At 36.2% G+C, this 24,209-nt stretch overlaps 1 protein-coding gene across 3 annotated transcripts in view; it reads right to left on the reverse strand.

Annotated features, from left to right (window-relative positions):
* SLC12A2 (solute carrier family 12 member 2) overlaps positions 1-24,209 on the reverse strand; it is a 61,573-nt gene that overhangs the window by 24,827 nt on the left and 12,537 nt on the right. For all 3 annotated transcript variants that reach the window (XM_035309417.1, XM_035309418.1, XM_035309416.1), the window contains exons 2-10: positions 17,485-17,604; positions 15,810-15,885; positions 15,139-15,234; positions 13,785-13,924; positions 12,834-12,944; positions 8,791-8,899; positions 8,163-8,290; positions 7,986-8,070; positions 4,696-4,850 (exon numbers count right to left, since the gene is read on the reverse strand). In XM_035309417.1, coding sequence (XP_035165308.1) covers positions 4,696-4,850; positions 7,986-8,070; positions 8,163-8,290; positions 8,791-8,899; positions 12,834-12,944; positions 13,785-13,924; positions 15,139-15,234; positions 15,810-15,885; positions 17,485-17,604 — 1,020 coding nt within the window. The remainder of the gene's footprint in view (positions 1-4,695; positions 4,851-7,985; positions 8,071-8,162; positions 8,291-8,790; positions 8,900-12,833; positions 12,945-13,784; positions 13,925-15,138; positions 15,235-15,809; positions 15,886-17,484; positions 17,605-24,209) is intronic.

Below are 24,209 nucleotides of genomic sequence, written 5' to 3' on the forward strand. Positions count from 1 at the left end.
GGCTTATCACACAATATGTAATACAATCACATAAAATAATTGATGGTGGAAGTCTCCATGAGCTCATAAAAGGACTGGAAAGTAAGTCATGGAAGAAAAAAATGCATTGGTAATAGTTACATTATTTGACTAACGTACCACTGAATAACATGGCCACAGAAAGCCAAGGTGACAAAGCAGCTGAAGTTGAACAACTTGGGAAAGTTTATCTTGTGTTTCTCAACATCTCTATTGCTCTAAGTTAGGCTTGTTTCCCATTCAAAACCACAATGACAAGTTTGCTTCCTATCTCCCCAAGACTTCCTATCTCCCCAAGATAGGGGAGATAGGAAGGATCCCTCACATCCTTGAACAATTCTGTAACCTCAATGAGTGAAATAATGAGTATGTAGTTCTTGGCAGACTGGATGACTAACAAAGAAAGGGATGCTCAGGAAGTTAAATATAAAGGACAAATGTTGGTATGATAAAAAAAATCCCAGATGAAAATATAGGCAGCTTCTAGTTGTCATACACCCTAAAAACCTTTGTTGGCCATTCTACTGCTCTATTCCCTTACCATAGCTGCATATGGCTTTTCATGCAGCAAGTCAATTAAGATATAGAACCACGTATTGAAGAACAGTCATGGTTTTAATAGAATATACATGTTCAAATGAGGTTCGCGCATCATTTACACTAAATAGGTAATTCTTTCATTCTGGCAACCTCGCCTACAATAAAAGGATTGGGGCTGTAGAAGCAGTAAAAATATCGTGCAGAAGTGTCCATTTTTAATATTTCTGCCACTTGAAATTGTAAAATCCAGCTGTCTAAAGCAATATCAGTAAGTAAAATGTGATCCCCAAAACAATATACAGGAGGCTGATGAAGTTTTATTCATACACCTAGTGCTAAACTAGTGATAAAAATTTAGCATTTTTCTCTGTATCAGATAAAAGACTGCTGGGTCTCTCAAACAGAATTAAATCTCTAGATTGCATCAGGTTTCATTTGTAAGTTCAAGGCAAGCCTTGTCTACCAAAATAGAAATGAAAATTATAGACAGACAAGATGAGAATGAAGCAGCTGTCATAGTTGGTAGCATGAAGAATGAGGGGTGGGATTCCCTGAAGTGTATCTTAAGCTTACAAGAAAATAGTTTATAGTAGGACAGGCTTTTATTCATACATGAACAAAACTAGTGATATACATTAGTTAAGCATGTCAGGAATGTGTTTATACTCCTAATACTTCCTTAATGTTTTCCCTTGAGTTAACTCAGTCCTTTCACACTTGCTTACACAAGATTAAGCTATCCCTCCTATGCCTAGGATTAGGTTAGTTTTACAATAAAAAAGAAATCACAGCTGTAAATGCCAGACTGTAATAACACTATACTGTACATTCTTAATTTCTCTTCTGGAAACAAGTTATTTACTGATTAATTTATTTATTTTTTGAAAAATCTATGCTTCGACAACGTAAGACACAGAATCTTTGTAGAAATAGCATGAAAGTTTTCTTCATTGCAATGGTTGCTTGATCATTTTCATCTTCCCTGGAAGGACTTCTTAGAATGTGTTTAGAAGTCACCCTTACTTTTCTTCCCAGGCAATTTAAAACATTTCTCTTCCTAGGCCTTCACTCTGCTACACTTGTTTTGAGACTTTTCAACTTAGTCCTTGCCTCCTCCAGTTTTATATTCTTTCTAGATGCTGTTCACTGTTTATTTACACTATTTATTATTTATTGCCTCTGTTTATTTACACCATTTTTGAACCTTACATCTGTTTTATAAATTTGAAAGAAATCCAAGATGCATGCAGATTGTGTTTGTCCGTTCTAAAAGCCTGCAAGTTACAGCTTATGTTACTAGAGTAGAAGACATTAAGAAACTTCTGAATTGGGGAGGGAGTAAAGAGGAACCAGTTCCAGCTGAACCAGCATGCTAGTATTAAGAAAACCCACACAATATACAGACTATAATCTAAAAGTCAGGATCACAAAACCAAGACATACACAGTTGCTGTAGCAATGAAATCTTCATCCTTGAAAGAACACAGAATTGGAAGTACAGAAATCCAGTAAGAACTGCCCTATTTCAGTTGGTGCTGTGAGAAATTCATTGTTATTGCTGCTAAGGGACTCCTTATGTTTGCTTGGCATTTCCTCTTTAGACAGTTTCTCACTGAAAGATTTAGGATATTGAAATATTCTATTTTGACTGCAATTTCAGTTCTTCAGTCCAACCATTGTGGAGCAGAAAAATGCCAAATGAATACAAACTCCAGTAAAGATAACTTTACGGTTAACTCTTCAAAATGAATTTGCATAAAATGCTATTCAACCCATTTCTTACAGATATTTAGTGTTTTACAGCCTCCTTCCTTTACAGGAAGAATGTTTGAGCAGAACTTTTACACTGTTTCTGAAATTGTACTTCCATTCATGCTAATTCCAATTTTCATCCAAAGTTAAACATTTTAATAGAGATAATTTCTATATACAAAGTAGATATGTGACCAAATTCTGCATTTAAACTCCCCAAAAGTGTAATGTATTCTAAGTGAGTTCCAGGCCGAGGCTACAGAGACAAAACAAGTTCCTGAAGTTACTTGCCTACTAGGTGACAGCCCCTTTGATGCTGAGCAGAAAGCTGTCTAAAACCTGTGAGGGTCTACATCTATTTCATCTGCATTGACGGTAAGTTATCCATTTTCTGTCCAACAAACACATCCAAAACCCAAGTTAAGCAAATTTCAGATTAATTATTTGCTGAAAGAATAGAATACTGGATAAAGTGTAGGACAAGTGATATAAAATACCACTCATTTTTCATGCAGCTGGGCACGAGAGTAAGTTGTCACTTTCAGCCTTATGACTTGCACACTCAGACATCATAAGAAATACTACTTACTCATATTTCAAAATATGTTTGCTCACTTTAGTTTGTTTGTGAAGCATATGTTCTCAGTTATTTATCATGCAGGAAGAGGTTTTTTGTGTGAAGAGTTTAAGAGGTATTCTTACTTGGCCACCCAGCCCTGAACTGTCACCTGCGCAGAAAAAGTCTCTATTACACCTATTACTCAGAAATACTAAACTGAGATAAGTTCAGTTAGAATATGTATAAATTTCTTTTTAACTAGATAGAGGTCCTAATTTATCTGAAGGTACACACTCTTACTCAATTTCTTTCACAGAGAGAAAGAGCAGAAGCATGAGAGGAAAAAAGACAGCCAGTGTGGAAGTCCAGCTAGCTACCAGAACAAAGTTCCACCAGAAGGGTGGCCAACACTGCAGCAGGTTGCTCAGAGCTGCTGTGCAGCCTCCACTAAGTTTCCAAAACCCAACACAAGGGGAGGCATAAAGGGCACCGCATTCTCTGTAGGCCCAGGCCTTGAAACTCTTATCCTATTCAGAACCTACTGTTTTTTTTGTTGTTGTTGTTTTTTTCTCCCCACTGAAAAAGACTAATGTAGAACACAAAAGTACTCTATGGATAAAAAATGACGACAAACTAGAACACTAGTGACTTATTAGAAGTGCTAGCAACTTATGGGAAGTAACTTTATTGCAGTTATGACTTGAAGAAAGTTACAATCAGAGGAAGCCAGGTCTTTAAATCACACCTAGTTGTAATGATCCACAAGGAGCATCAAGTCCTGTTCTACACTATTTTCAGCTGTACACTGAAAATATAGCAGGATACTGGCTTCTTTCAAGCTTGAACGAGGAAACAGATTTTTCAAAATAATTATTCTCATAACAGCAGTTCCAGTTTCCAATATATGCTTTTTCTAAACCAGAACAAAGCAACACCATACCAATACATACATACTTCACTAAAAGAACATATTTTACTCAAATAAAATGGTTTGCATTAAATATTACTTTGGCACATGCAAATTGTAGTTAGTTTTTCAACAGAGCCTTGCAGGAAGGCCGACAATCTTAGTTGCATGTAAGTATGTGTGCTTCTGACCAAAACACACGTGCCATTGAAACATACATGCATTGAAACATTCCATCAGCAGATTGCCAATTAATCTCAACCCAAACTTTTGTAGGCGTTTTACAAAAAATTAGGGCAGAGAAAGTTTAAGTCAAGTGGCAATTAGTATGTTTTCCTTACTTTCTTTCAAATCCTTAATAATAGTTCACGAGTCATAAGACTATAAACAACCCTATGATTTTTAAGTATGATAACATTAGATGATGCCTCATCTTACCATTATACATATGGCAAGTATGTATCAACATTTTCCAAAAACATGGTTGCTAAGAAACTTAAGAAACAAATTACTGAAAGAGACCACCTATGACTTCTACGAATCACTATTTAACACTAAGCGTTAACACCATCTGCATCCAGTACATCTATCCAGTACTATTTAACACTATCTGCATCCAGTACATCTATCCACATCCATGAAGAACAGCATTCAGATGATATCTAAACAGAGCAAGCTGCAGTCCCAAAACATAACCCACACAGTTTATCTGGGAACAGGGTGAGTATTTATAAACAACTGTATATAAACAACCCAAAATTTAAGTTATCTTGCCCTTGATACTAGATAGAGTGTACCACTTAAAGTTATGTGGAATAGTTATGTAAGAAAGAGTTTTTAGTGTATGATTTTCTCCTCAATAAGCAATTTAAAAAGATCAAAAAAATCCAATGAACAGATTTAAGATAAAGTTTCATACCTGGAAATTGTTCATCAGCCCATACTGACACTCTGCCCCTGCCTGACAGGATGAGAAATCATAGTTTAACTTGCAAGCTGCACTAGTGCAATTCGTCAGCTCCGTGATAATGGTGTTATTAACATTCCCTGTGGCATCTCGAACAACACAGGAACCTAGAGTGGACCCAACAACAAAAAATAAATCAGACTAAGTCTAAATTAAGGACTTTAAGGGATGTGTCAAGCTCAAGTATATTCTTTCAGATGAAAATTAAATACAGCATTTACAGTTCTAATACATCTCAGATTTAAGCACATGTTCACCATGAAGAATAAAAACAAGCTAACTAGCTGTTTACTTACCTGACAAGTTCTTAAGCTTTAGAAAAAAGTGAGTCTGACACGGAAAACTTTAGCACAGAGGAAAACTACATCAATAGAACTGATGAAGTTTAAATGCACAGTTTTAACTGAACACGTTACTTAGAAGCACGTGTTTCCCCATAACTCTGTATTTGTAATTAGCATTGTTTACTAACTTTTATCACTTGAGTTTGTGTGTTTTTTTTTCAGTCTTCCTAGAGGAATGAAGTTTTGTATTTCTATGTACAAATATATACAGACAGGTATACACAGCACTGCAGCTTTATCTTTCCTAGAAACTCAGCTGTGACAATCTCCACAGTAGTTGTTCAGCTGTAATGACCAAAAAGGTTGGTCTCTTTGCTAACAGGTAAATCACATGAGAAAGTTGTGATTACTTCCTAAGTAGTAGTCCTGGAATTTTCCCCTTAACCTCCTCTCTCAGTGAGATACTAAGATCTATAAGAAGGCTTGTTATAAAGTTTTACATACATGCTTCAGTTTTTAGATTGTACTACTACATATTCCCCATGGAAGCACATCTTTGCAGAACACTTTCACAAGTTTTAATCTCCTTGTAACGTACAGATTTCTGTTTTGCTAGGTATACAAACAGGCTGCACAGCTTAGTCAACATGTCCCAGCCATTCAAAACAAATGAAGTGCTTTTCATAAAAGCCTTGCAAGCCCCATTTCTGATACTACCCACATCCTATGATGACTGTGGTATTTTAAAAGTTGTTGTCTTGGTGAAATACTAAACCACAGTCCCACAGCTACCACATTTTGTGTTTAAGTCCTATCACGAACTGCTATCTTCAATTTGTCTATGATTATATGCTATTTCACTGGCTCAAGAAAACTGTAGAGACAGCATTTCAGCCTTTAAACACTAAGAATGCTCATCTGATTAACAGGATTTTATGTTTTGTTCAAAAGCGTAGAACAGACTTACCATTATTTAAATACCTCAACTGTTAAAACAGCATTAAGTCATTAAGACAATATTTCAAGAAATTAAATACAGAATAGGGAAGAGACGAAGGAACCCCACAGAGCAAAAAGTCTGAGAGAAATCCCTTAATTGGGTCTTCTAGGAATTTAAAGAACAAGGAGGTCCTGGGAAAAGAAGCATGTGACTACTGATGGCTTCAATGACTTACTTGCAAAATAGTAATAAAAAGCAGGGCACAGATATGCAACAAGATTAAGTTTCTCAAATGAGAGTGACTGTTTCCTGAAGTAATTTGTCCCTACCAGTTGACAGAATAAACTCTTAAATATCTGTACCATATTGCTGCCGAACCTTTAGAACTTCAGTAATAGTCTAGAATACCTAGTCCTGGTAGGTGGACTTTACTCATTGCTGCCAGTTGTTATTTTTCAGATGCCTAATAAGACGGTTTGATTAAATTCCAACAGGTGTTTCCTACACCAATTACTTCTCCTGTGCTTTTTTTGGGGTATGTGGAAGGGTTGGGTTTTTATTTTGTTTTAATTGAGATTAAAAGATCTGCATGAAACAAAGCTGGCTGGCAGCTCTTTCACACAGGGATTCAAAGTACAATGGAAAGGTTCAACAGCACTATGAGCAAACGTTACATGGGGAATAGTCTGCAGGGGAAGGAACAAGAATATTTCCATTTGCCTGATTCCTGATCCAAAGCCTCAAAAGGCCCAGACTTCACTCATTTCATAATCTCTATCTTCTGCAATCACACAGGTCTTTAATTACCAAAATTCTAATTTTAAGTTATAAGCAACAACTAGGGCACAGCATTTCTGATGCAAACAATTTCACATTCAGTTAGTTCTGTAAAGTGTTCTTTTTTGTCATATGAAAATTGAAGTTTTTCATGTCTGAAAGATGATCAAAGTATTCTATTAACAAATTAATATTAATAAGTATTTTACTCATGTGGTTTCAAGTTCTGAAGTATTCAGATTTGGTAGCAGGAGCCTGTGGTCAAGCTAATTAGAAAATAATGTAGATCGTTATGTTGCATAGGGCTCAATTGCTACATAGCAAGTATTTGGCAGAGCTACAGGACAACATTAGCCAACAGTGGCAGACTGGCAAGATTAGCATCTTTGGAAAGGAAGTATCATTAGCGGTAAGATCAATGGTACTTTCATAAATGTCAATTTCATTCAAACAGCAGTGTAGCTAAGATAAAGCAAGGTCTTTCATATAAGAAAACTGATTAGCACTGCAAAAAACTTATTAGTCTGTCTGACATGTATAAAAATATTTCCTATTTTAGGCAAGAAATATTAGAGACATGCTTATATTCTTAAGACTACTATAATAAATTATGGATCAGGAAAAACCTGGATGACCATTGAAGCCCTGGAGCAGAACAGACAGAAGATCCAACACCAAGCCAAGTTCTACTGAGAATATTCAAACTACTGTGGGTGAAGGGAAGAAAGCCTCAGAAGGGAGGTTATAGAGTACTCAGACCAATCTAGGATTCTTTCTCCTCCCTACTTGCTCTTCTCAGTCTTCTGGGGATTTACTGCTCTTTCAACCTCTCCAAGGAGCTGTGTAATCTTCCCACAATTTATTCTGATAAAGTAGCTGACTACCATCATCTTAAGATTAAAAGATGTTTGTTCAGTGAGTATTTCCTGAAAATACACCTTTCTAATCCAAGGATAATCATCCCACTGCTGAATTCTAAGCATACTAATCTAAGTACCTGCCACAAATTGCGAAGTATCAGTGTGAAGTCTGTCATTTTTAGTTTGCTGTTCTCCTAAGACTAGTGACTGCTTCACTCATTTTAGAAAATAAGAACAGATGAAAATTCAATCTCCAACAGTAAAAATTAGACAGTTCCAACTGTTCCCTTCCCATGCATGATAGACAAACTGTATTACAAACTGTATCTAAACACACTCAAAGAATGTGAAAGGATAAAGCTAAAAATATTCACTGCTTACCTACAGATACTGCAATTCCCATGTAGACCAACGTGGTAATTAAGATGGCCAACAGTGTTCCTTTAGGTATGGCTGACTGAGGATCCTGAAACAAAAATTTCAGCAGTCATGACAGAGATAGATATACATTCAGTGGTTGTCAGAAAAAAAAAATTAATTTGCTTATTTACTACTTACCGCAAGATCACCTGAGATATTTGCTCCAGCAAGTATGCCAGTTGCAGCAGGGAAGAAAATAGCAAATACAGAGAAGAACGTTTCCTCCTTTCGGAAATCTGGTCCAAAATTCTCCATGAATATTTCAGCTGTAGAAAAAGATTTATTTATTTATGTCTGCCAATGCTGATATAGAAACTACAGTATTAGCCAAATCTAGACATTAATAGCTCTGTGAAAAATCTAAAAGAAAAAATCACAGCACTGTAACCTAACAAAAATCAACTGTAGAACATTACAACAGAAAAGCCCTAATTTATCAAAATAGAGGTCACAGTAAACTTAAATAGCCTTTAAAACCAGAAGTACTTATACTCTCCTCCAGCTTTTAAAAAATAGTACAATATTTAGTGATTTTTATAATATGGTATTATAATAATTCAATATAATCAATATTAAGCAGGCAGAACCAATTCTGTGCCTTAAAACTTCAATAGAATAAAACAGCAGGAGGTTGAAAAAATCACAAAAAATAATCTCTGTACTTAAATACGACTAAACCTTTTTAGATGTTCACTCAATTATGACAGCAAGCCTCCACATTGCAAAGTTATTAACTGTTAATAAGGTACTAACTGTTCCAGCATACCTTTATAACCAAAAAAGCCTTTAGCCTTCTTGCTGTCCAAAGGAATAAATGTTCCTATAACAAAGTCTCCAATAGCAAGTACAAGGATCACCAATAAGACTATCTGTGCCTGAAATGGAAATATTAGGCGTTACTGTCAGAGAGAACTTACATTTCAGTTTTTAAGTTTTCATGTTATGTGTTCTAGAATGTAAATACTGATTTATTCCAAATTCAGCTTGGTATTCTAATTTCCCCACCCCCCACCCCGAATGAAAAGATGATTGAGAGAACACATCAGGATTCACAAGAAAGAAATATGAATAATTTGAAACTGGAAAGTATTTTTTGTAGTATTATTACCATTCAATCAAAAAATTATTCCTCTAAAGACAAAGTACTATTTTTTCCCATAAGACTTCCAGAAGGAAAGGCTTTGAGTAGATTGAATAAACTGACAGGAAAAGAATGTACACAAATGCCAGAACTATTAACTGTAATTACAATACACATTATATGTGTATTACATTACTATTTTATATTTAGTAAGAACTCTATCACATCAGCAAACAAATGCTGTTGATTTCCTATTTGACACAATGGACTAGTGACAGACAATTAAACCATTACAAAATCCTACATTATGAACAAAAAGGTATTTTGTACCATCCCAGTATTTTTATACCATCCAACAGCTCAGATGTGTGCATAGTGACAAGCCTAGAGATCAGGACTTTGTATTTAACTTGCAGACACACTGATCCATTATTTTTGGGTTGATTCCTTACAAGGTCATACACAGAATCATAGAATGGCTTGGTGTGCTAGTGTATTGGGTGTAAGACTCTTCTTAGCTTGCCTTTTTTTTCCAAGCCTGGGAAAATAAGTTTGTATACAACAGCACTGTGGCATTGCTGATTGTTGAAAAAAAAAAAGTTTTCAGTTCATGCAACCTTACAGGTAAAATAGGGTAGTAGAGAAACATACAGAACAAGACAGACTATAGTAATAGTTAAAAGACCACCTGAAGAAACCAGTTTGTGCATCATATTTGTATCTCGCCTTTGCCAAGCCTACAGAAGAATGAGTGAGGTGGAAGAATGCAGCTGGGTGCTTACAGAAGTCTTCAGTATAAGCCCAGAGAATTAAATATGAAGCTACCAAGAAAAATTTCTGTAGATGGATTTATTCAACAACGAACCACAGCTTCTCTACAAAAATAAGAGCGTTTTCCAAATCTCTTCTTTGCACTTAGAAGTCTCAGACTTTAGAAAGAAAGGGCAAGAGCTGAATGAATTAATTTTTAAAGGTCATTTTTGCAGCATGCTTTCCTGTTTTCCCAGTATCTCTATAAGCTTTTTGGTCTACTTAAAACCCACTATTATTGATTTGCTTGTTTCATTTTCCAAGGAATTCTTTAAGACATTGAGAAGGCATGCAAGAACATCATAAACACTATTATCAAGAGGAAAGGATTGGTGTTTTGCTATGGTAGGCTGGATATTAATCCACATGAAGTGCTTGCTTGACAGGTTCAGTTGCTTACCATAGCTCCTATACATCTTTTTCCATATTGCAGAAAACAAGCCAAAAAGCCTTGATTTTTGCACTGAGCAGCATTTTTAAAAGCTACTGAATTCCTAATAAGGCTGCCAAATACGATGGCTCAGGTGTCATACAGAGACATGAAAAAAATTGGGCCATTTCTCTGCAAGCTATTGTTATTGAATTTCTCATACTGTAGAGAAAGAGCAAGATGTTTGTCAAGACTTGAAATGACAGAGACCAGTCACTAATTCCTTCAAAGCAAAAAAAATAAATGGTTAGAAACAGGGTTGTTCAAAGTTGGGGGCATAGATATACCATTAAGAACTGAAATTCACTGTCTGAGAAGGCAAACAATGAGCATCATCAACTAGACAAGCACAAGAAACTTGTAACATCTACATTAAGAAGATCCTACAGTTGCCTCAGTGCAGAAAATAAGGATGATTCTCACTGCAAGAAGTATTTCATTCACAATCACCTATAAATGGTAACAGAGACAAGTAAGCCTCTTCTCAATTCCTCTTCTCAATTATTTAAAAAGCATCAAGTGAGCACGCTATGGAGTGTGCGGAAAAAGACTACCAGTCACACAAAAAAACTGAGCAAGCTAGACTGCCTATCAGAACACTAATAACATGGTTTATCTTAAGATATCTTAGAATATGTACATGTTTGCTTCCACAATCAGAGCTGACCTAAGACCACACAGCCACAAAAAGATAAGAAAAGTAGGTTACCCCTCCTACACATTCATCACTGCCAGTGTTCACAAATCCCCTTGATGCTGGGCTGACTGACTGGCTGGTTGCTCCAAGTGCAAACAAATACAGAAGAGAATATGAGAGACATCAGAATACTGGTTTTCAGTTAGCAGTAACTACATAACTTGGTTTCAATTCTGGCCATATATTCTCCAAGCAGAGAGCTCATGTGAAGTTCCCAGTGAAAGAAGACTTTATTTTATTGCTCTGACTTTCTTGTGTGTTGAGATTGCTCAGAAAGTAATATTGTTAATGTTCTTGATGGAAGCATTAAGCATAGATTTTGCTGTTTCTCAGTTGGAGACACCTAAGCTTGCAGTTCAGTAGAGTAGTCTGGATAGCTGTACAGATCTGTGCAAACTAGTGAGCTAGTGCTAGACAGTCATCATACCTGAAGGACAATTTGGTCATTGGTCATAGCCAACACAGGTGCACAACAGGACTGTCCTGCTAAACAAGAATTTGGTGCTAAACATGACAAGGTTACCCATTTAGTTGACTTAGGGAAGATGGTTGCTGTGATCTTTTGGGATTTCAGTAAAGCTTTTAACAATGTTTCTCACAAGCACATACTACAGTGGGTGCACAACTGGGGGACAGGTCAAGCTCAAAGGTTTCTAGTAAATTGGGTTATATGCTAGTAGGCAGTCACTACTGGGGTTTGCCAGAGCACCATTTTAGTGCTGTTTCTCTTCAAAGTTTTCATATAGGACTTGGATGTAGACTAGGTGTTTTGAGTAAGTTTGCAGATGGCACTACTAAATTGGGAGCAGCTGCTGACTCCCTCTAAGGTGAAGAGTCCTTGCAGAGAGACCTTGACAAATTAGAGCGCTAGGCAATCACCAACAATATGAAGTTTAACAAGAGCAAGTGTCAGATTCTACACCTGGGACAGGGCAACCCTTTATATACTGGGGGAAGAGAGGCTGGTGAGCAACCCCACCAAAATTTATCTAGGAGTTTTGTTCGACAGCAAGTTGAATATGAGTCAGTGTGCCCTAGCAGCAAAAAAGTCCAATTGTACCCTGGGATGCATCAAACATGGCACTGCTAGCTTGTCAAGTGAAGTGATTGTCCTACTCTACTCTGCACAGGTGTGGCCTTACCTTGAGCACTGTGTGCATTTTTGGGCACCACTATGTAAGAAGGACATAGGACTATCAGAGAGCATCCAAAAGAGGGCTACAAAGATGGTGAAGGATCTAAAAAAGACGCATTAGAAGAGGCTTGGTCTGTTCTGCCTAAAGAAAATAAGACAGAGGGGAGGCCTCACAGTGGTCTGCAGCTTCCTCACAAGGGGATCATAAGGGAAGATGCTGATCTCTGCTCTCTGGAAACCTGCAACAGGACCCAAGTCCTATTGGAATGGCATGAAGATGTTCTGGCTGGCTGTTAGGAAAAGGTTCTTCACTGAGAGGATGGTTAGGCACTTCAGACTCCCCAGGGAAGTGGTCAGAGCACTGAGCCTGCCAGAGCTGAAGAAGCATTTGTACAACAGTCTCAGGCATATAGTCTGACTTTTGGGTGGTCCTGTGTGGATGCAGGAGTTGGACTCAATGATCCATGTGGGTCCATTTCCACTCAGGATATTCTATGATTCTATACAGTAAAAACTGCCCACTGCTTGACTCCTAACATACTGTGTATGCAATACTGAGTCTGCTATATGTATTAAAAATTAATCAGGCAGCTGAGTAAAGAAATAAAGGCAGAAACACAAAGCAAAGCAAAGCAGAGAAAGTAGCAGTTCCTTACTTTTGCTTCCCATTCCATTCCTGCAACGGAAATTCCAAGCAATACAACTACTGTGATGGCTCCTATGATTCTGATGTCATTCATTTCATCAATCATCAATGTCCCATTTTCCTAAAAATGGAAACAAAAAGTCATATGCTTTTATCAAGTACCTATCTTCCCTATTACAGAATAAAAATGTATTGTTGAATATTATTTTAGACATAACCTCTATCACAAATGTGCTCACTTTAAATTCCCTGTAGAGATGCAATTTGTTTATTTTCATTTAGAATTATTCGGTGATATAAAACAAAAGAAAAAAAACCCACACCATTCTCATTATAACCCATACCCAGAAAAAGTGTCCTATCTTCAACTGCCAGAGAATTAATCTGCATGGCAACAGCTACCATCCTGCATCTATAGATATATTTGTTGTTCACCATTACTCTTAATTCTTTCAATGCATTTCTGACATCTTCTCTTCTATGGTAACTATAGTTCAGTTCTTCTCATATTTTATCAACAAATGCAACAGATAAATTGGTTGTGTTTTATCTTAAGGAATTGCTTTTAACAAACAAACTCTTTTGAAAAGGAACTTAATATAAACTACTTTCGGTTAACAAAAAAACAGCTAACTAGGAATCTTAAATTATTAATGCTATGATTCTACATCAGGTAGCTATATTTCCACTCTCCTCAACAGCCAGCAGTTTTAACTTCAGAATAAATTCAGCATTTTAGTTTTTCAGGGAAAAACAATGAGAAAAGTTCCAGTTTGACATAAATGATAATCTGTTATATATAAAAAGGCTACTGAATTACTGTACTAATTTATTCATATACCAGTAGCAACCTTGTACCTCATTCCACGTCTTGTTAACTATGAAATCTTGTGCCATTAAATGACAGCACAAACCTGCATAGAGTGCAGCATAATCAATACAATCAGCATTATCCGTATACCTTAAGCAGCTCCACAACTGTCTCTGCAAAGCCAACAACATACATTGCTACTGCAACAGCATTGGCAAATGCAAAAATCAGTCCGATAGCACCACCAAATTCTGGTCCCAAACTTCTGGAAATTAAGTAATATGCTCCTCCTGAAAGGAAAAAAAATGAAAAACACTACAATAAAGAGACTAAAAAAAATGTACAGGCATCAGCAACATAGTGTTTACATGAACATGATACAATTTACTCTTGTATCTTTCCTGATGTATTAGAAAAGAACCTCAAACCCGGTATTTCAGGAACAGGCATGCTGAAGTTACAGAGGTATATTTCAAGTTTCTAAGAAAAGGCATCAGTTGGAAGTAATCACACAACTCATGTACCACATCATATTATTCATGTATGTAACCAGTTCCATTGTTAAAAAAGGACAGTAGTACAGCTGCCTGTACTTGACAATTTATTTGAAATTTAAAAGCAAACATGCATATTTTTACTGTTACAGTTTTATTAGCTATAGCTCAAGAAATTAGCAAAATAAAATATACTGTTATAAACCCACTCAAGTTCCAAACCTATATGACTTCTTTCTTAAAGCAGTATTATAATGAGAATTCTGTGCTGTGCAATGAGACCATCAAAACAATAACATGCCAACTCTGTTTTTCACAATCTATTCCTTGTATTCTCTGAACTTGAAAAATACAGTGTCTCAAATCCAACTTACAATAAATGGAAAACGGTATCTATACAGTATTATGGAAGGGTACATTCAAGAACAAATTTAGTGAAGGTACGTTTCAATTTAAGACAGATTTTTTTTTTTTTGGAGATGATCAAAAGAGTTTGGAGAAGTTCTTTTGTGCATAAGAAAAGAAATCATGCTAGACCTAGAACATGTCCTTTTGTATGTTTATATATAGATATAGCATATCCCTCTATAGGATTTACTTCTTCATTAGAAATATTTGTGCTCATGTCCTGAAATAAAAGCAACACATTCTTGACTGACTGATGCAGATGTAGATAAATATCAAGACCCTGTTTGTTCCTGGATAAGTTTCTGAAAACGTTTGTATTCCAAAAACTGAAACAGATGATGTTTCTTCCATGTTACAGAAGAAAGCCACCAGTCAAATCAAGTTACTAGGCTAATTAATTGTTGGCTTTTCATTACATGACTGAAGTCAAATACAGAAAATTAGGAAGACTGTGCTCCTCAGAAAACTTAATTCCTCCCTATTTTTATCTATTCTGTTCTTATTCCCCCGCTAAAAGAACATGGAAAATAAGAGACTCCATCTTTAAAGTGTAGGCTTGAGAATGATAATATACTTTAAAAGTTTCATGAAAGTAGCTTTACCTCCTCTTACAAACCCATTTGTGGCTATAGCAGAAGTAGACAGTCCTGTAATAGTTGTCACAACTGTAGCCATTGCAATAACAACAACGGACAGCCCTTTTGAAAACAAGGAAAAGAGTTTAAGTCTAGCAGAATTCAAGCATACAGATCTTCAACTCAACTTTATCTAAAAAATTAGTCTTCTAAACCTGACACAAATTTATTGTATGTGGTCTGGTCCTGTACATTCAAGGCTTTATATCTCTTTTGTACCGAAGTGTTTTATGGATACAAACAAAACTGGATAAATGGTATTTTCAATCAGAGTAAAAGCTGTACCCTAGAGCTTCAAGGAAACACATCCCTTTGGAAGGTGACAGATCTTTTGCAGTTCAAAGCTAACTTAAATAATTTTCTAAGGCATATATCCTACATAGCCTCTATGCAGACTTTAACAACTAGAGACCAAAAGTTTATCTCCACAATTTACTGAAGACCTGAAAAGATTATTTTTAAAATTAGGTATCTTCTAGATGAATGGAAAGTAATTTCATATTGCTTAAACTTTTGATAACGGTAAGATTCTGACAATATTAAAGCAATTTTCTGTACCAGTCTAACAGCAAATTCAGGATGAAAATCTCTTAGGTCACATTTCCACTGAAATAAAACTATTTAATTTGTACACATACCTATACCAGCTTGTCCTACAATCCACGATAGTCTGATGAAGAGCATCACACCCCAGATATTTAGCATACATCGTACCTAGGGTAATAAAACAGACATTTAACATGAGTCTTACATCTGCAATCATTTCCACTAATTCTTCATTTTACTTTTAATATTCTCTGACTTATCTCGTAGTCCTTCACCACTTTTCAAATTGTTTTACAAGAATAGATTCTTTAATTAGACAAGTTTGATTAAAAATTAAAAGGAAACATACTTAAATTACTGCCTTGAACAGAGTTAGTTACATCTGGCAGTTGTAGTAGTTCTTGATCAAACAATATAAATAAGTAATTTAGACCCCAACCTTAGGATCTAAAATTCATACTACAGAATACATCATTAACATTGTGAGGTCTCCAATACTCTTAGTTCAGATCTCCCACAACTTCTTTTTCAAGTACTAAAACAACAACCTACCAAATATTTTCTCCATTTAAAAAAAAAAAAAAAAACACAACTTGACAGCCCTTGAACTTTCGTATCTTACAATGGAGCTGTACACTAACAGGATGGGGAAGTGAGGAATGTAGGAAGGGAGGGGGGGACAACTCTGTTTCTTCTTTTCCTCAATAAAATATTTTGCAACATGCACAGTTTAGACAGAAGACAAGCAGCAGGTCTTGTGTGAATCTCTCACCTGGAGAGTACAGCATCAACCCTGCAAAAGGTTTAGATGGTGACTGAAGGTAGACAAGTACCTCTCCAAACCATGAAAGTAACTGTTTTCAGAGATGTTTATGCAGTCTTGCAAAATGCAAAAATGCCTGAGCTAGAAACATTTACCTCAGCAGCTTATGCCTATAAGGAAACACTAATTTTATTTTTTTTTAAATTAACAATTCTTAAAGTTTAAAAATGGAATTTTAAAACCTGCTTAAAACTTTAACAGACTTTGGAAGAAACTGGCCAGTAACATTTATCCCATGCTAACATCTAGTATCAGCTTCAAACCAGCATACAGAACATATACCATCAATATGTCTTCCAAACTTTAATACTTAGTATTGTTACTTACAAAAATAGTGCAATACAGAATTTGGGTATAGAGAAATTCAAAGTCATTTTAAAGCAGGTAAGAAGCTGAACAACTTAGTCCTTGGTTGGGCTATATCAGCAGGAGGTCCTAATACTGGTTACAAAGCTGCTGCCAGTACTCTTTCTCCCAAGAGAAAGGGTATGGCTGCTTCAAGTCTTGTAAGGAAGTTGCTAATGCACAGTGGAAGTTTCCTGAACTAAAATTAGGTATTCTGAATGCTTGAGTTCAATGTGTATTAACCAATTGTTGCATTTGCAGCCTCCACTAAAAAAATCTTATAGCTTTGGAGAGTACATGTATTAATCATGTTTCTCCTCTGCCAAAGTATTAAAAAAATACGTACTTGAAATAAAATCCTTTGTGTTACCCTTACCCTTTTTCCATTATTCTGAATGGGGACAGACTCAGATTCCACACCCCCCTCCTAAAAAATTTAGTGTTGAGATTTCCATAGCTTAGGAGATGACAACTTTGTAACAGGTTCAACAAAATTTAAATTCAAGCTTTACCATACTCTCCTCACAGTATTTTTCTTCTGTATAAGTAAATAAGAAAGATCATATTTAAGTCACTAAGGCACAAATTATCAAACTTACCAATACACCTTTTATCCAGCCAAACTTGACTACCCCTTTGCTATCAGGTGTATAAGTGGCAGCTGCATCCCCAGCAGGAGTTCCTTCCTCTCCATTTGCATAGCCATCTTCAAAGGGTTCCTTGGGAAAAAAGAAAAATATTTTTTTGAAGTTTAACAGTACAGAGGCAATCTGATAATCAAGTTTTAAAAATTGTGTACTTGTGCAAACAGAATAATTAAAAAATGACAAGGTCGACGTTACCATTTACATTCCATTTACATTAGGCACATCTTACAGTTTTCAATTAATATACACCAAACTTAAGAGGATGACTTCAGTATTCCTTTTCAGTTACCAAATTTACCTGCAAACAGTTATCACACAGTAATAAATATTTTTAAAGAATGTGTCCTACAGTTACGGATTTTTTTTTCCTAAAAGAACTACGTAATTTCATATGCAGTGACTGCCACCGCATGGAAAGTTTTATTTCTTAATCTTTATTTCTTAATCTGAAAGCATACTACCACAAGTTACTGTCCCTCATCTACACCATTTCCTGTAGTCTTAGCTGTCATTTGATCAATTTTTCAGTACATTGACTTCCCTGTAAATTATTCTGCTATTCATCGTAAGATGATGCTGCTAAAAAGGAAGGTAGAAGAGTGGTATCTCAGGAAGATGGAAGGAAGGAAGAGGAGTCTGCTCCCAGACATCCCAGCACTGTTTAAAAGAGAAGGGTAACAGACAAAGTATCAGACCCATGCAAAACATGGTTTGTGGCTTTTTTTTTTTTTTAAAGTTTAACTCAGACTTACAACGCATAAGCCTCAACAATTTGATGTACATAACTACATACACAACTGTGCTCAAGCACACACTGTAGGCTCTCTCTTCAAAAAGCAAGTTCTGTTTTGCCAAGCCAAACCAACACCTAAGCATTTAAACCTAATTATTTCCTACACTTGCTGTAAGAAACCTTCAGAAAGGACTCTAGGCAAAGTATGTTCGCTATCCAAGGCAACAGGTATTCATTCCATATACACTAGAAGAAAAAATGAGTATCATTCAGAGGGTGCTATTCAACAAAACAGCCCAAGCAGTTTTTGCTAGGCAGCCTGCATCTTAACATGCTTAGAAAACATTTAAGCAATTAGAGACTCAATCCCCATGAGGTAAAAGGCAGAACTTACATCTGCTAAATAAGACAAAACAGACTGGGCACGATTTACAGTTTCAAGAAGTATGTTCAATGCTGAAGGCATGCAGTCAGGAAGCTTACTGTGAGAAGCTTCAAGTTCCTCTTTCTGATGCATTAATATAAAATATGTCATCAGCACAGATGTTTCCCAAGGAAACATTTACAGAGCTGTCACTTAAAACAGGTGTCATCTATATTCCTTAATAATTAGAGGCAAACACATGAACAGATTAAAAAATACAATTATGTCAACCTTACTCAAAGATTGTTAGCTCAGATTCATGTCTGCTGTTTCCTTCAAGTGTCATAAAAATTGCACAAAAAGAGATATACCTGCAACACATCTGGATACCCTGCGTGGCATAAGGTTTCTCTATCATCAGGCAAATTTCTCATCAGTTTACAGATCATTACCTCTACCAGGAAGGTTTCTTAAATAGTTGGATTTCTTGTCACGAGGAAGGAGGTAATAGATACACAAACTCCAGAGGGCAAAAAGAAACATAAAAGGAAATCAACCAGCTTGCTGAACTGCACTTCTTCTAGACAGAGGAGATCTAATGGCTGTAACTTCATAGGAGTTTTGCATAGCCTTTGAACAGATCAATCTACCTGCTGATTACTTGTATTCAAGCACTCTAGACTTGAAATAAATCAAGCAAGAAATGGTGTGTGATCTATCTGGAGCGGAAAAAAATGGCAAGGATCAAACAAGAAGGTTACTATACTGCAACACTTAAAATTCTATATGGAATTAATCCTAGCATCTGCTTGTCAGGAATGAGAATATCCTTTTCTTTAATGCCTACAGCTACAAGCCATCATCTGGTTACTGAGCCTATGCTGACCTGCCCAGGCCAGAGCTGAAGAAACAGGAAGGCACCTCATCAGGCTTGTCACTCAGCTCAGACACACCTGAAATTTATGATGGAAAAGAGCAAGTCTACATACTGATATGCTCTAGTACACTTGAAAACTCTTCCTTAAGATAACCCCTAGAAACACAGGAACACGTAATTATTAAAACACTCAAAACTCTTTCTAGGTATTAATGTGTTCCCCTCATCAAATACTGCTGTTTTGCCACAACACTTTCCAGAATTGCCTCTCCCCTTCTCCACCACCCTCTCCAAGAATGAGGAAAGAAAAAAAGAAGAAATGTTAAAAGCAACGGACAGACTACAGCCATAAACAGAAGCCTGTTAGCCAGGATCTACAGTGATTAATGTTTTTTTGCTATTTGAATTTTCACAGCCACATGAACTTTGGCCAACAATTCAAGGGAGCAATACAGCCTCCCACGACTGTGGGATGCTCACTAACTCAACAGCACCCCTTGGGCTCTCCTTAACACCAGGTTCAGGGTAAGTGCACTACTAGACTTTACAAACTACCATAATTAACCTTTTCTAGACTCTATTTTGCATTCTTTATTTTCTATTATTTCGTCAAAAACAAACCTAGGAGGAACAAACACTTAGCTTCAGCTACAAAAGCCTGACTGGTATATTTAAAAGCTGCACAGAAAATGTTTTCATACATTGACATACGCTGGGGTATGAAAAAGCATGAAAAGTACATGAAAGAATATTTCATACTCTCATCTGTCAACCAGAAAGAACCAACTGCTACAAGAAGAACAGATTTGGACTGTGTCAAACCTTATTACTATGCTATGCTGCTTTATCATAGTAACATTTAATACAATGCATGGAAATTTGTCAGTGTCCACAATTTAAGCTCTTCATAGGCATTCCATGCTGAACTGTACACTCCCGCTGTTGCTAAACTGAGCGACCACAGTAACCTGAGAACACTGAGGAATCCCGAGGTCACCTTAAAACAGTTTCAAACAGAGCATAGGAAACAAGTCCTGAAGTCCCACAGGTAGTTTAATAAACATGTTCACAATCTTGAACTAAGACCTCCAACCATGCACATAATTGTTTGACTGTACATTATTATTCCTTCACAGAAAATATGTATTGCCATAAGAAATCACTACATGACATTTGCAACAAACTTAATTTTAAAGTCTAGCATTCAGGGAGTCCTGTTTGTACCAAATAAGCAGTTTTTAATGCTTTGGCCAAGAAGACAGCCAACATTGATAACGCCTTTTGGTATTACAAAAACACATGTCATGTTTCCAGTAAGAAACAATAAAACTTTTGCTTTTTTTGAAAAGGCCATTCAGGGGAGAACCAAGCTGGAAGAAATCATTATCCGTCTGTCCCAAAACATCGTGATGTTATATTCAACTAAAGCAGTCAATGCTGTAATCAATGCTGTAATAGTGCATCATAACACTTTAAGACAAAATTAATAAATGTTTTAGTTTGCTTCACATTTAGGTTTTAAGAGAAGGTTGAGAGTGTTCTAGCATCTACTGTAAGAGACAGTTACATACTTCAGCAACCTGACCATGGCTGACCAGGTACTGGTAGAACCTGCACCCATTATAGAGCTGCACATTTTACTGTAGTGCTCCAACAAGTCCATCAGCCTGTCTTATTCTGAAGGAGATAACAGCTCGTAACTGATATTTATCAGTTAACAGATTATTTTCCAAGCTATTCACACTACGAATACAAGAGAGTTTTGTTCTGTATGCCTTGTCGCTCTACACTATGCAATATTTTTATAGAAAACTATTTCCAAGTGTACAAAAAAACTTAATAACTGAAAGGTTATTGCTGGTTATCAGTGCTAGTGGGTGCCCAGAAAACACCAGTGAGAACACAGATATTACAAAGCGTGGGCACAAAAGTATTCAACTACACAAGGCTCCAAGTTTAGCCCTTTAATGCCAGATTAATAAAGCACCACTGTGGTCTCAGCTGTAAATAAAACAGACTATTTTTCATGCTTGTGGTCATTTTTAGTCAAGACACTGAGAGAGGAAAACACTCACGAGCACTATTTTAAAAACAGCAATACATGTATGATGACATCTTCACAAACAGTAAAAAAAAAAATATGGTACTGTGGATTTGGAGGCAGTAGAAGAGAAGGAAAGAAAAAAAGGTTGTCATTTCAGATCACAAACGATCACAATTGATCAAAAATGATCACAAAATGAAACATTTATCACAATATTTTCTTTTATCTAAGAAATCTACAGAAAGCACAGAGCAAGTGTTCGTTTGCACTAAGGAAAATGAATCTACATTTATAGGCTGACAACCATCATACATTGATAGGATCTAGCCAAGAAACAGTTAAATTCTATTCCTACACACAAATCTCCATTGCTAAACTTTTCAGTGGACTGTAGTACAAGATAATCTACTATTTCATCTGCAGTACTGCTTCATAAGTATAACAATAAGTTATTTGTACCAATTATGAATAGCCCACATATTTATTAAAAGTGCATTAGAAATGAGAAACAAGTTGTTAGCCAGAAGAGACTTCAGATTTTTCCACATTGAGCCTGTAACATACTGGTGTCCAGAAAACTCTCTGATCAGCAAAATTATTATTCAGATTTACAGCGAATCCTGAAACAACTGATAATTGTTTAAATTATGCTGCATTTTTTAATTTGTGGTGAACTTATCTAGATTCCATTTTAAGAACTACATACTGAGGCTTCGTTGCCCTGAATGGGGTGGTACCAGAATGAATATACATGAAGTCATTTGCTATTGCTTCAAGTATTGTTGTATGGAAGGCTCAAAAGAACGACAAGATTGCTATTAAGTCTGTATTTAAGACTACCTGTTTTTGGACAAGATTTACTGAAAGTTACTTTAGTCAATTATTTCTCTCAATTGCTGTTGTTTTTTCTTACAACACGTTTGATTTCTCTGTACTTTGAAAACACCCCATATACGCTCATATTAAAGACAATGAATGAAAGATCAGGAATTGTCAGGTACCAAACAATTGCTGAGCAATAGTTCTGTAAGCCTGAACATTACTAGATTGATTTTTCAAGTTTACAACTGGGTTGTTCTAGGAGAGGGAGGGGAAAGGGTGCTATTATAGTAAGAGTACACCACTCATCTCTGACAGCCAGAAAAAAAAACAAAAAACACAGTTTATTATATCATAAAGGTAAAGAAATTCCAGATTCTGAACAAAGGCTTTACCGATTCTTGACTTCTTACCAAATGTGGGTTCTCCTCCTCCTGGTGTAAATACCATTTAGGTTAGGCAACAGAAAAACATTGATTCAAATTTATGCCACTACAAAATAAAAAACTTGATACAATGTTGAGTTTAGATCTGATACCACATGTTCATTCCAATTTGAATAATGTTCTGTCAAAACTCTTAGGGTAGGAGTAGGTGGTTGCCACCCACCACTGCTCTTTTTTTCCCCTCCACAAAATTCTTGGCAGAACAGTTAAACCTTACAGGTTTTTATCCACATAAAATCTGTACCTACAACCTTTAAGTAGAAGCCCGTACATGAATAATGTGTACTTTCTTTGTGGTCTGCCTGATTTAGCGTGCTCCAAGTACTGACTAACTTATTTAGCTAATTCTTCCTATTCCTGTTACTCTTGTGCAAGCAGAGGCCAGAGATGCACTTAACTTTCTTTTTTCTAAGTATGACCAATTACTGGTTTAGCACATTACATAAAGTATGGGTTTTTCCTCACACTAGTTCCTTAGGCTCCAAAACAGCAGCTTTTCCTTGTCTTAGTAGGATATGGTAGTAAAGTGGACTTAAATAGCTAGTACTATCAAAATAGAACAAGAGAACAGTTGCTTGTATTCAAAATCGCCTTCTATATACATATTCTGACATTGACCGTGGTACTTTGGTCATTTAACATACCTCCTGAGGACAGGACACTAGGGAAGCCACCTAAGAATGGTCTTTCATCATCTGCAGGATAGACAGGACAATTCAGTTTAACATCAGGTCTCCTGTTGTCACCAACTACAGCCAAAGATTTGACAAGGTGACTGAACTTTTTTATTTTAACAGTTTTGTGTTTAGAGATTTTTTAGCAATCACCATTGACAGTGGAATTCTTCAGGAGAAGGAGAGATGTTCACACATCCTCTACAGCCCTTCACTAAAGCTTCCAGAGCAATTGCCAAGCTGTACACTACACTGTTCACGCACAGCTTTTCACTACCATCACAATTGCTTGTTTTCTCTTAGAAAAGCTCAACTCTACTGACACTGCCACTTCTAATGAACTCCTTTATGTGGAAGGAAGTGATTGGTAAGATGTACTGATCTAGATGTAACATGCCACTGGTCTCAACAATCAGAGAATCCACCACATGCAGTGATTACACTCCTAAACAGCCCAACTCTAACTGCACGCAATTAATGCTGCAGCTACTCAAGAATAACACTTGCCACTACGGAAAGTGCAGAAAATTTTCTGAGTTAAATGTCAAAAAAATGAGGGGAAAAAAGCTATTCAACATTTGTCTTACTTTTCTAATTAAGACATGCTATTGCTAGTGTACAGATTAGTGAGAGATCAGGAAAAGTTATCAAATAACAGCAGAATTACTATATGTTTTGCTTAAAAAAAAAAAAAAAAAACACAACATCCCCCACAATTTT

Source organism: Oxyura jamaicensis, chromosome Z (assembly GCF_011077185.1).
Source record: "Oxyura jamaicensis isolate SHBP4307 breed ruddy duck chromosome Z, BPBGC_Ojam_1.0, whole genome shotgun sequence".
NCBI classification, from domain to species: Eukaryota; Metazoa; Chordata; class Aves; order Anseriformes; family Anatidae; genus Oxyura; species Oxyura jamaicensis.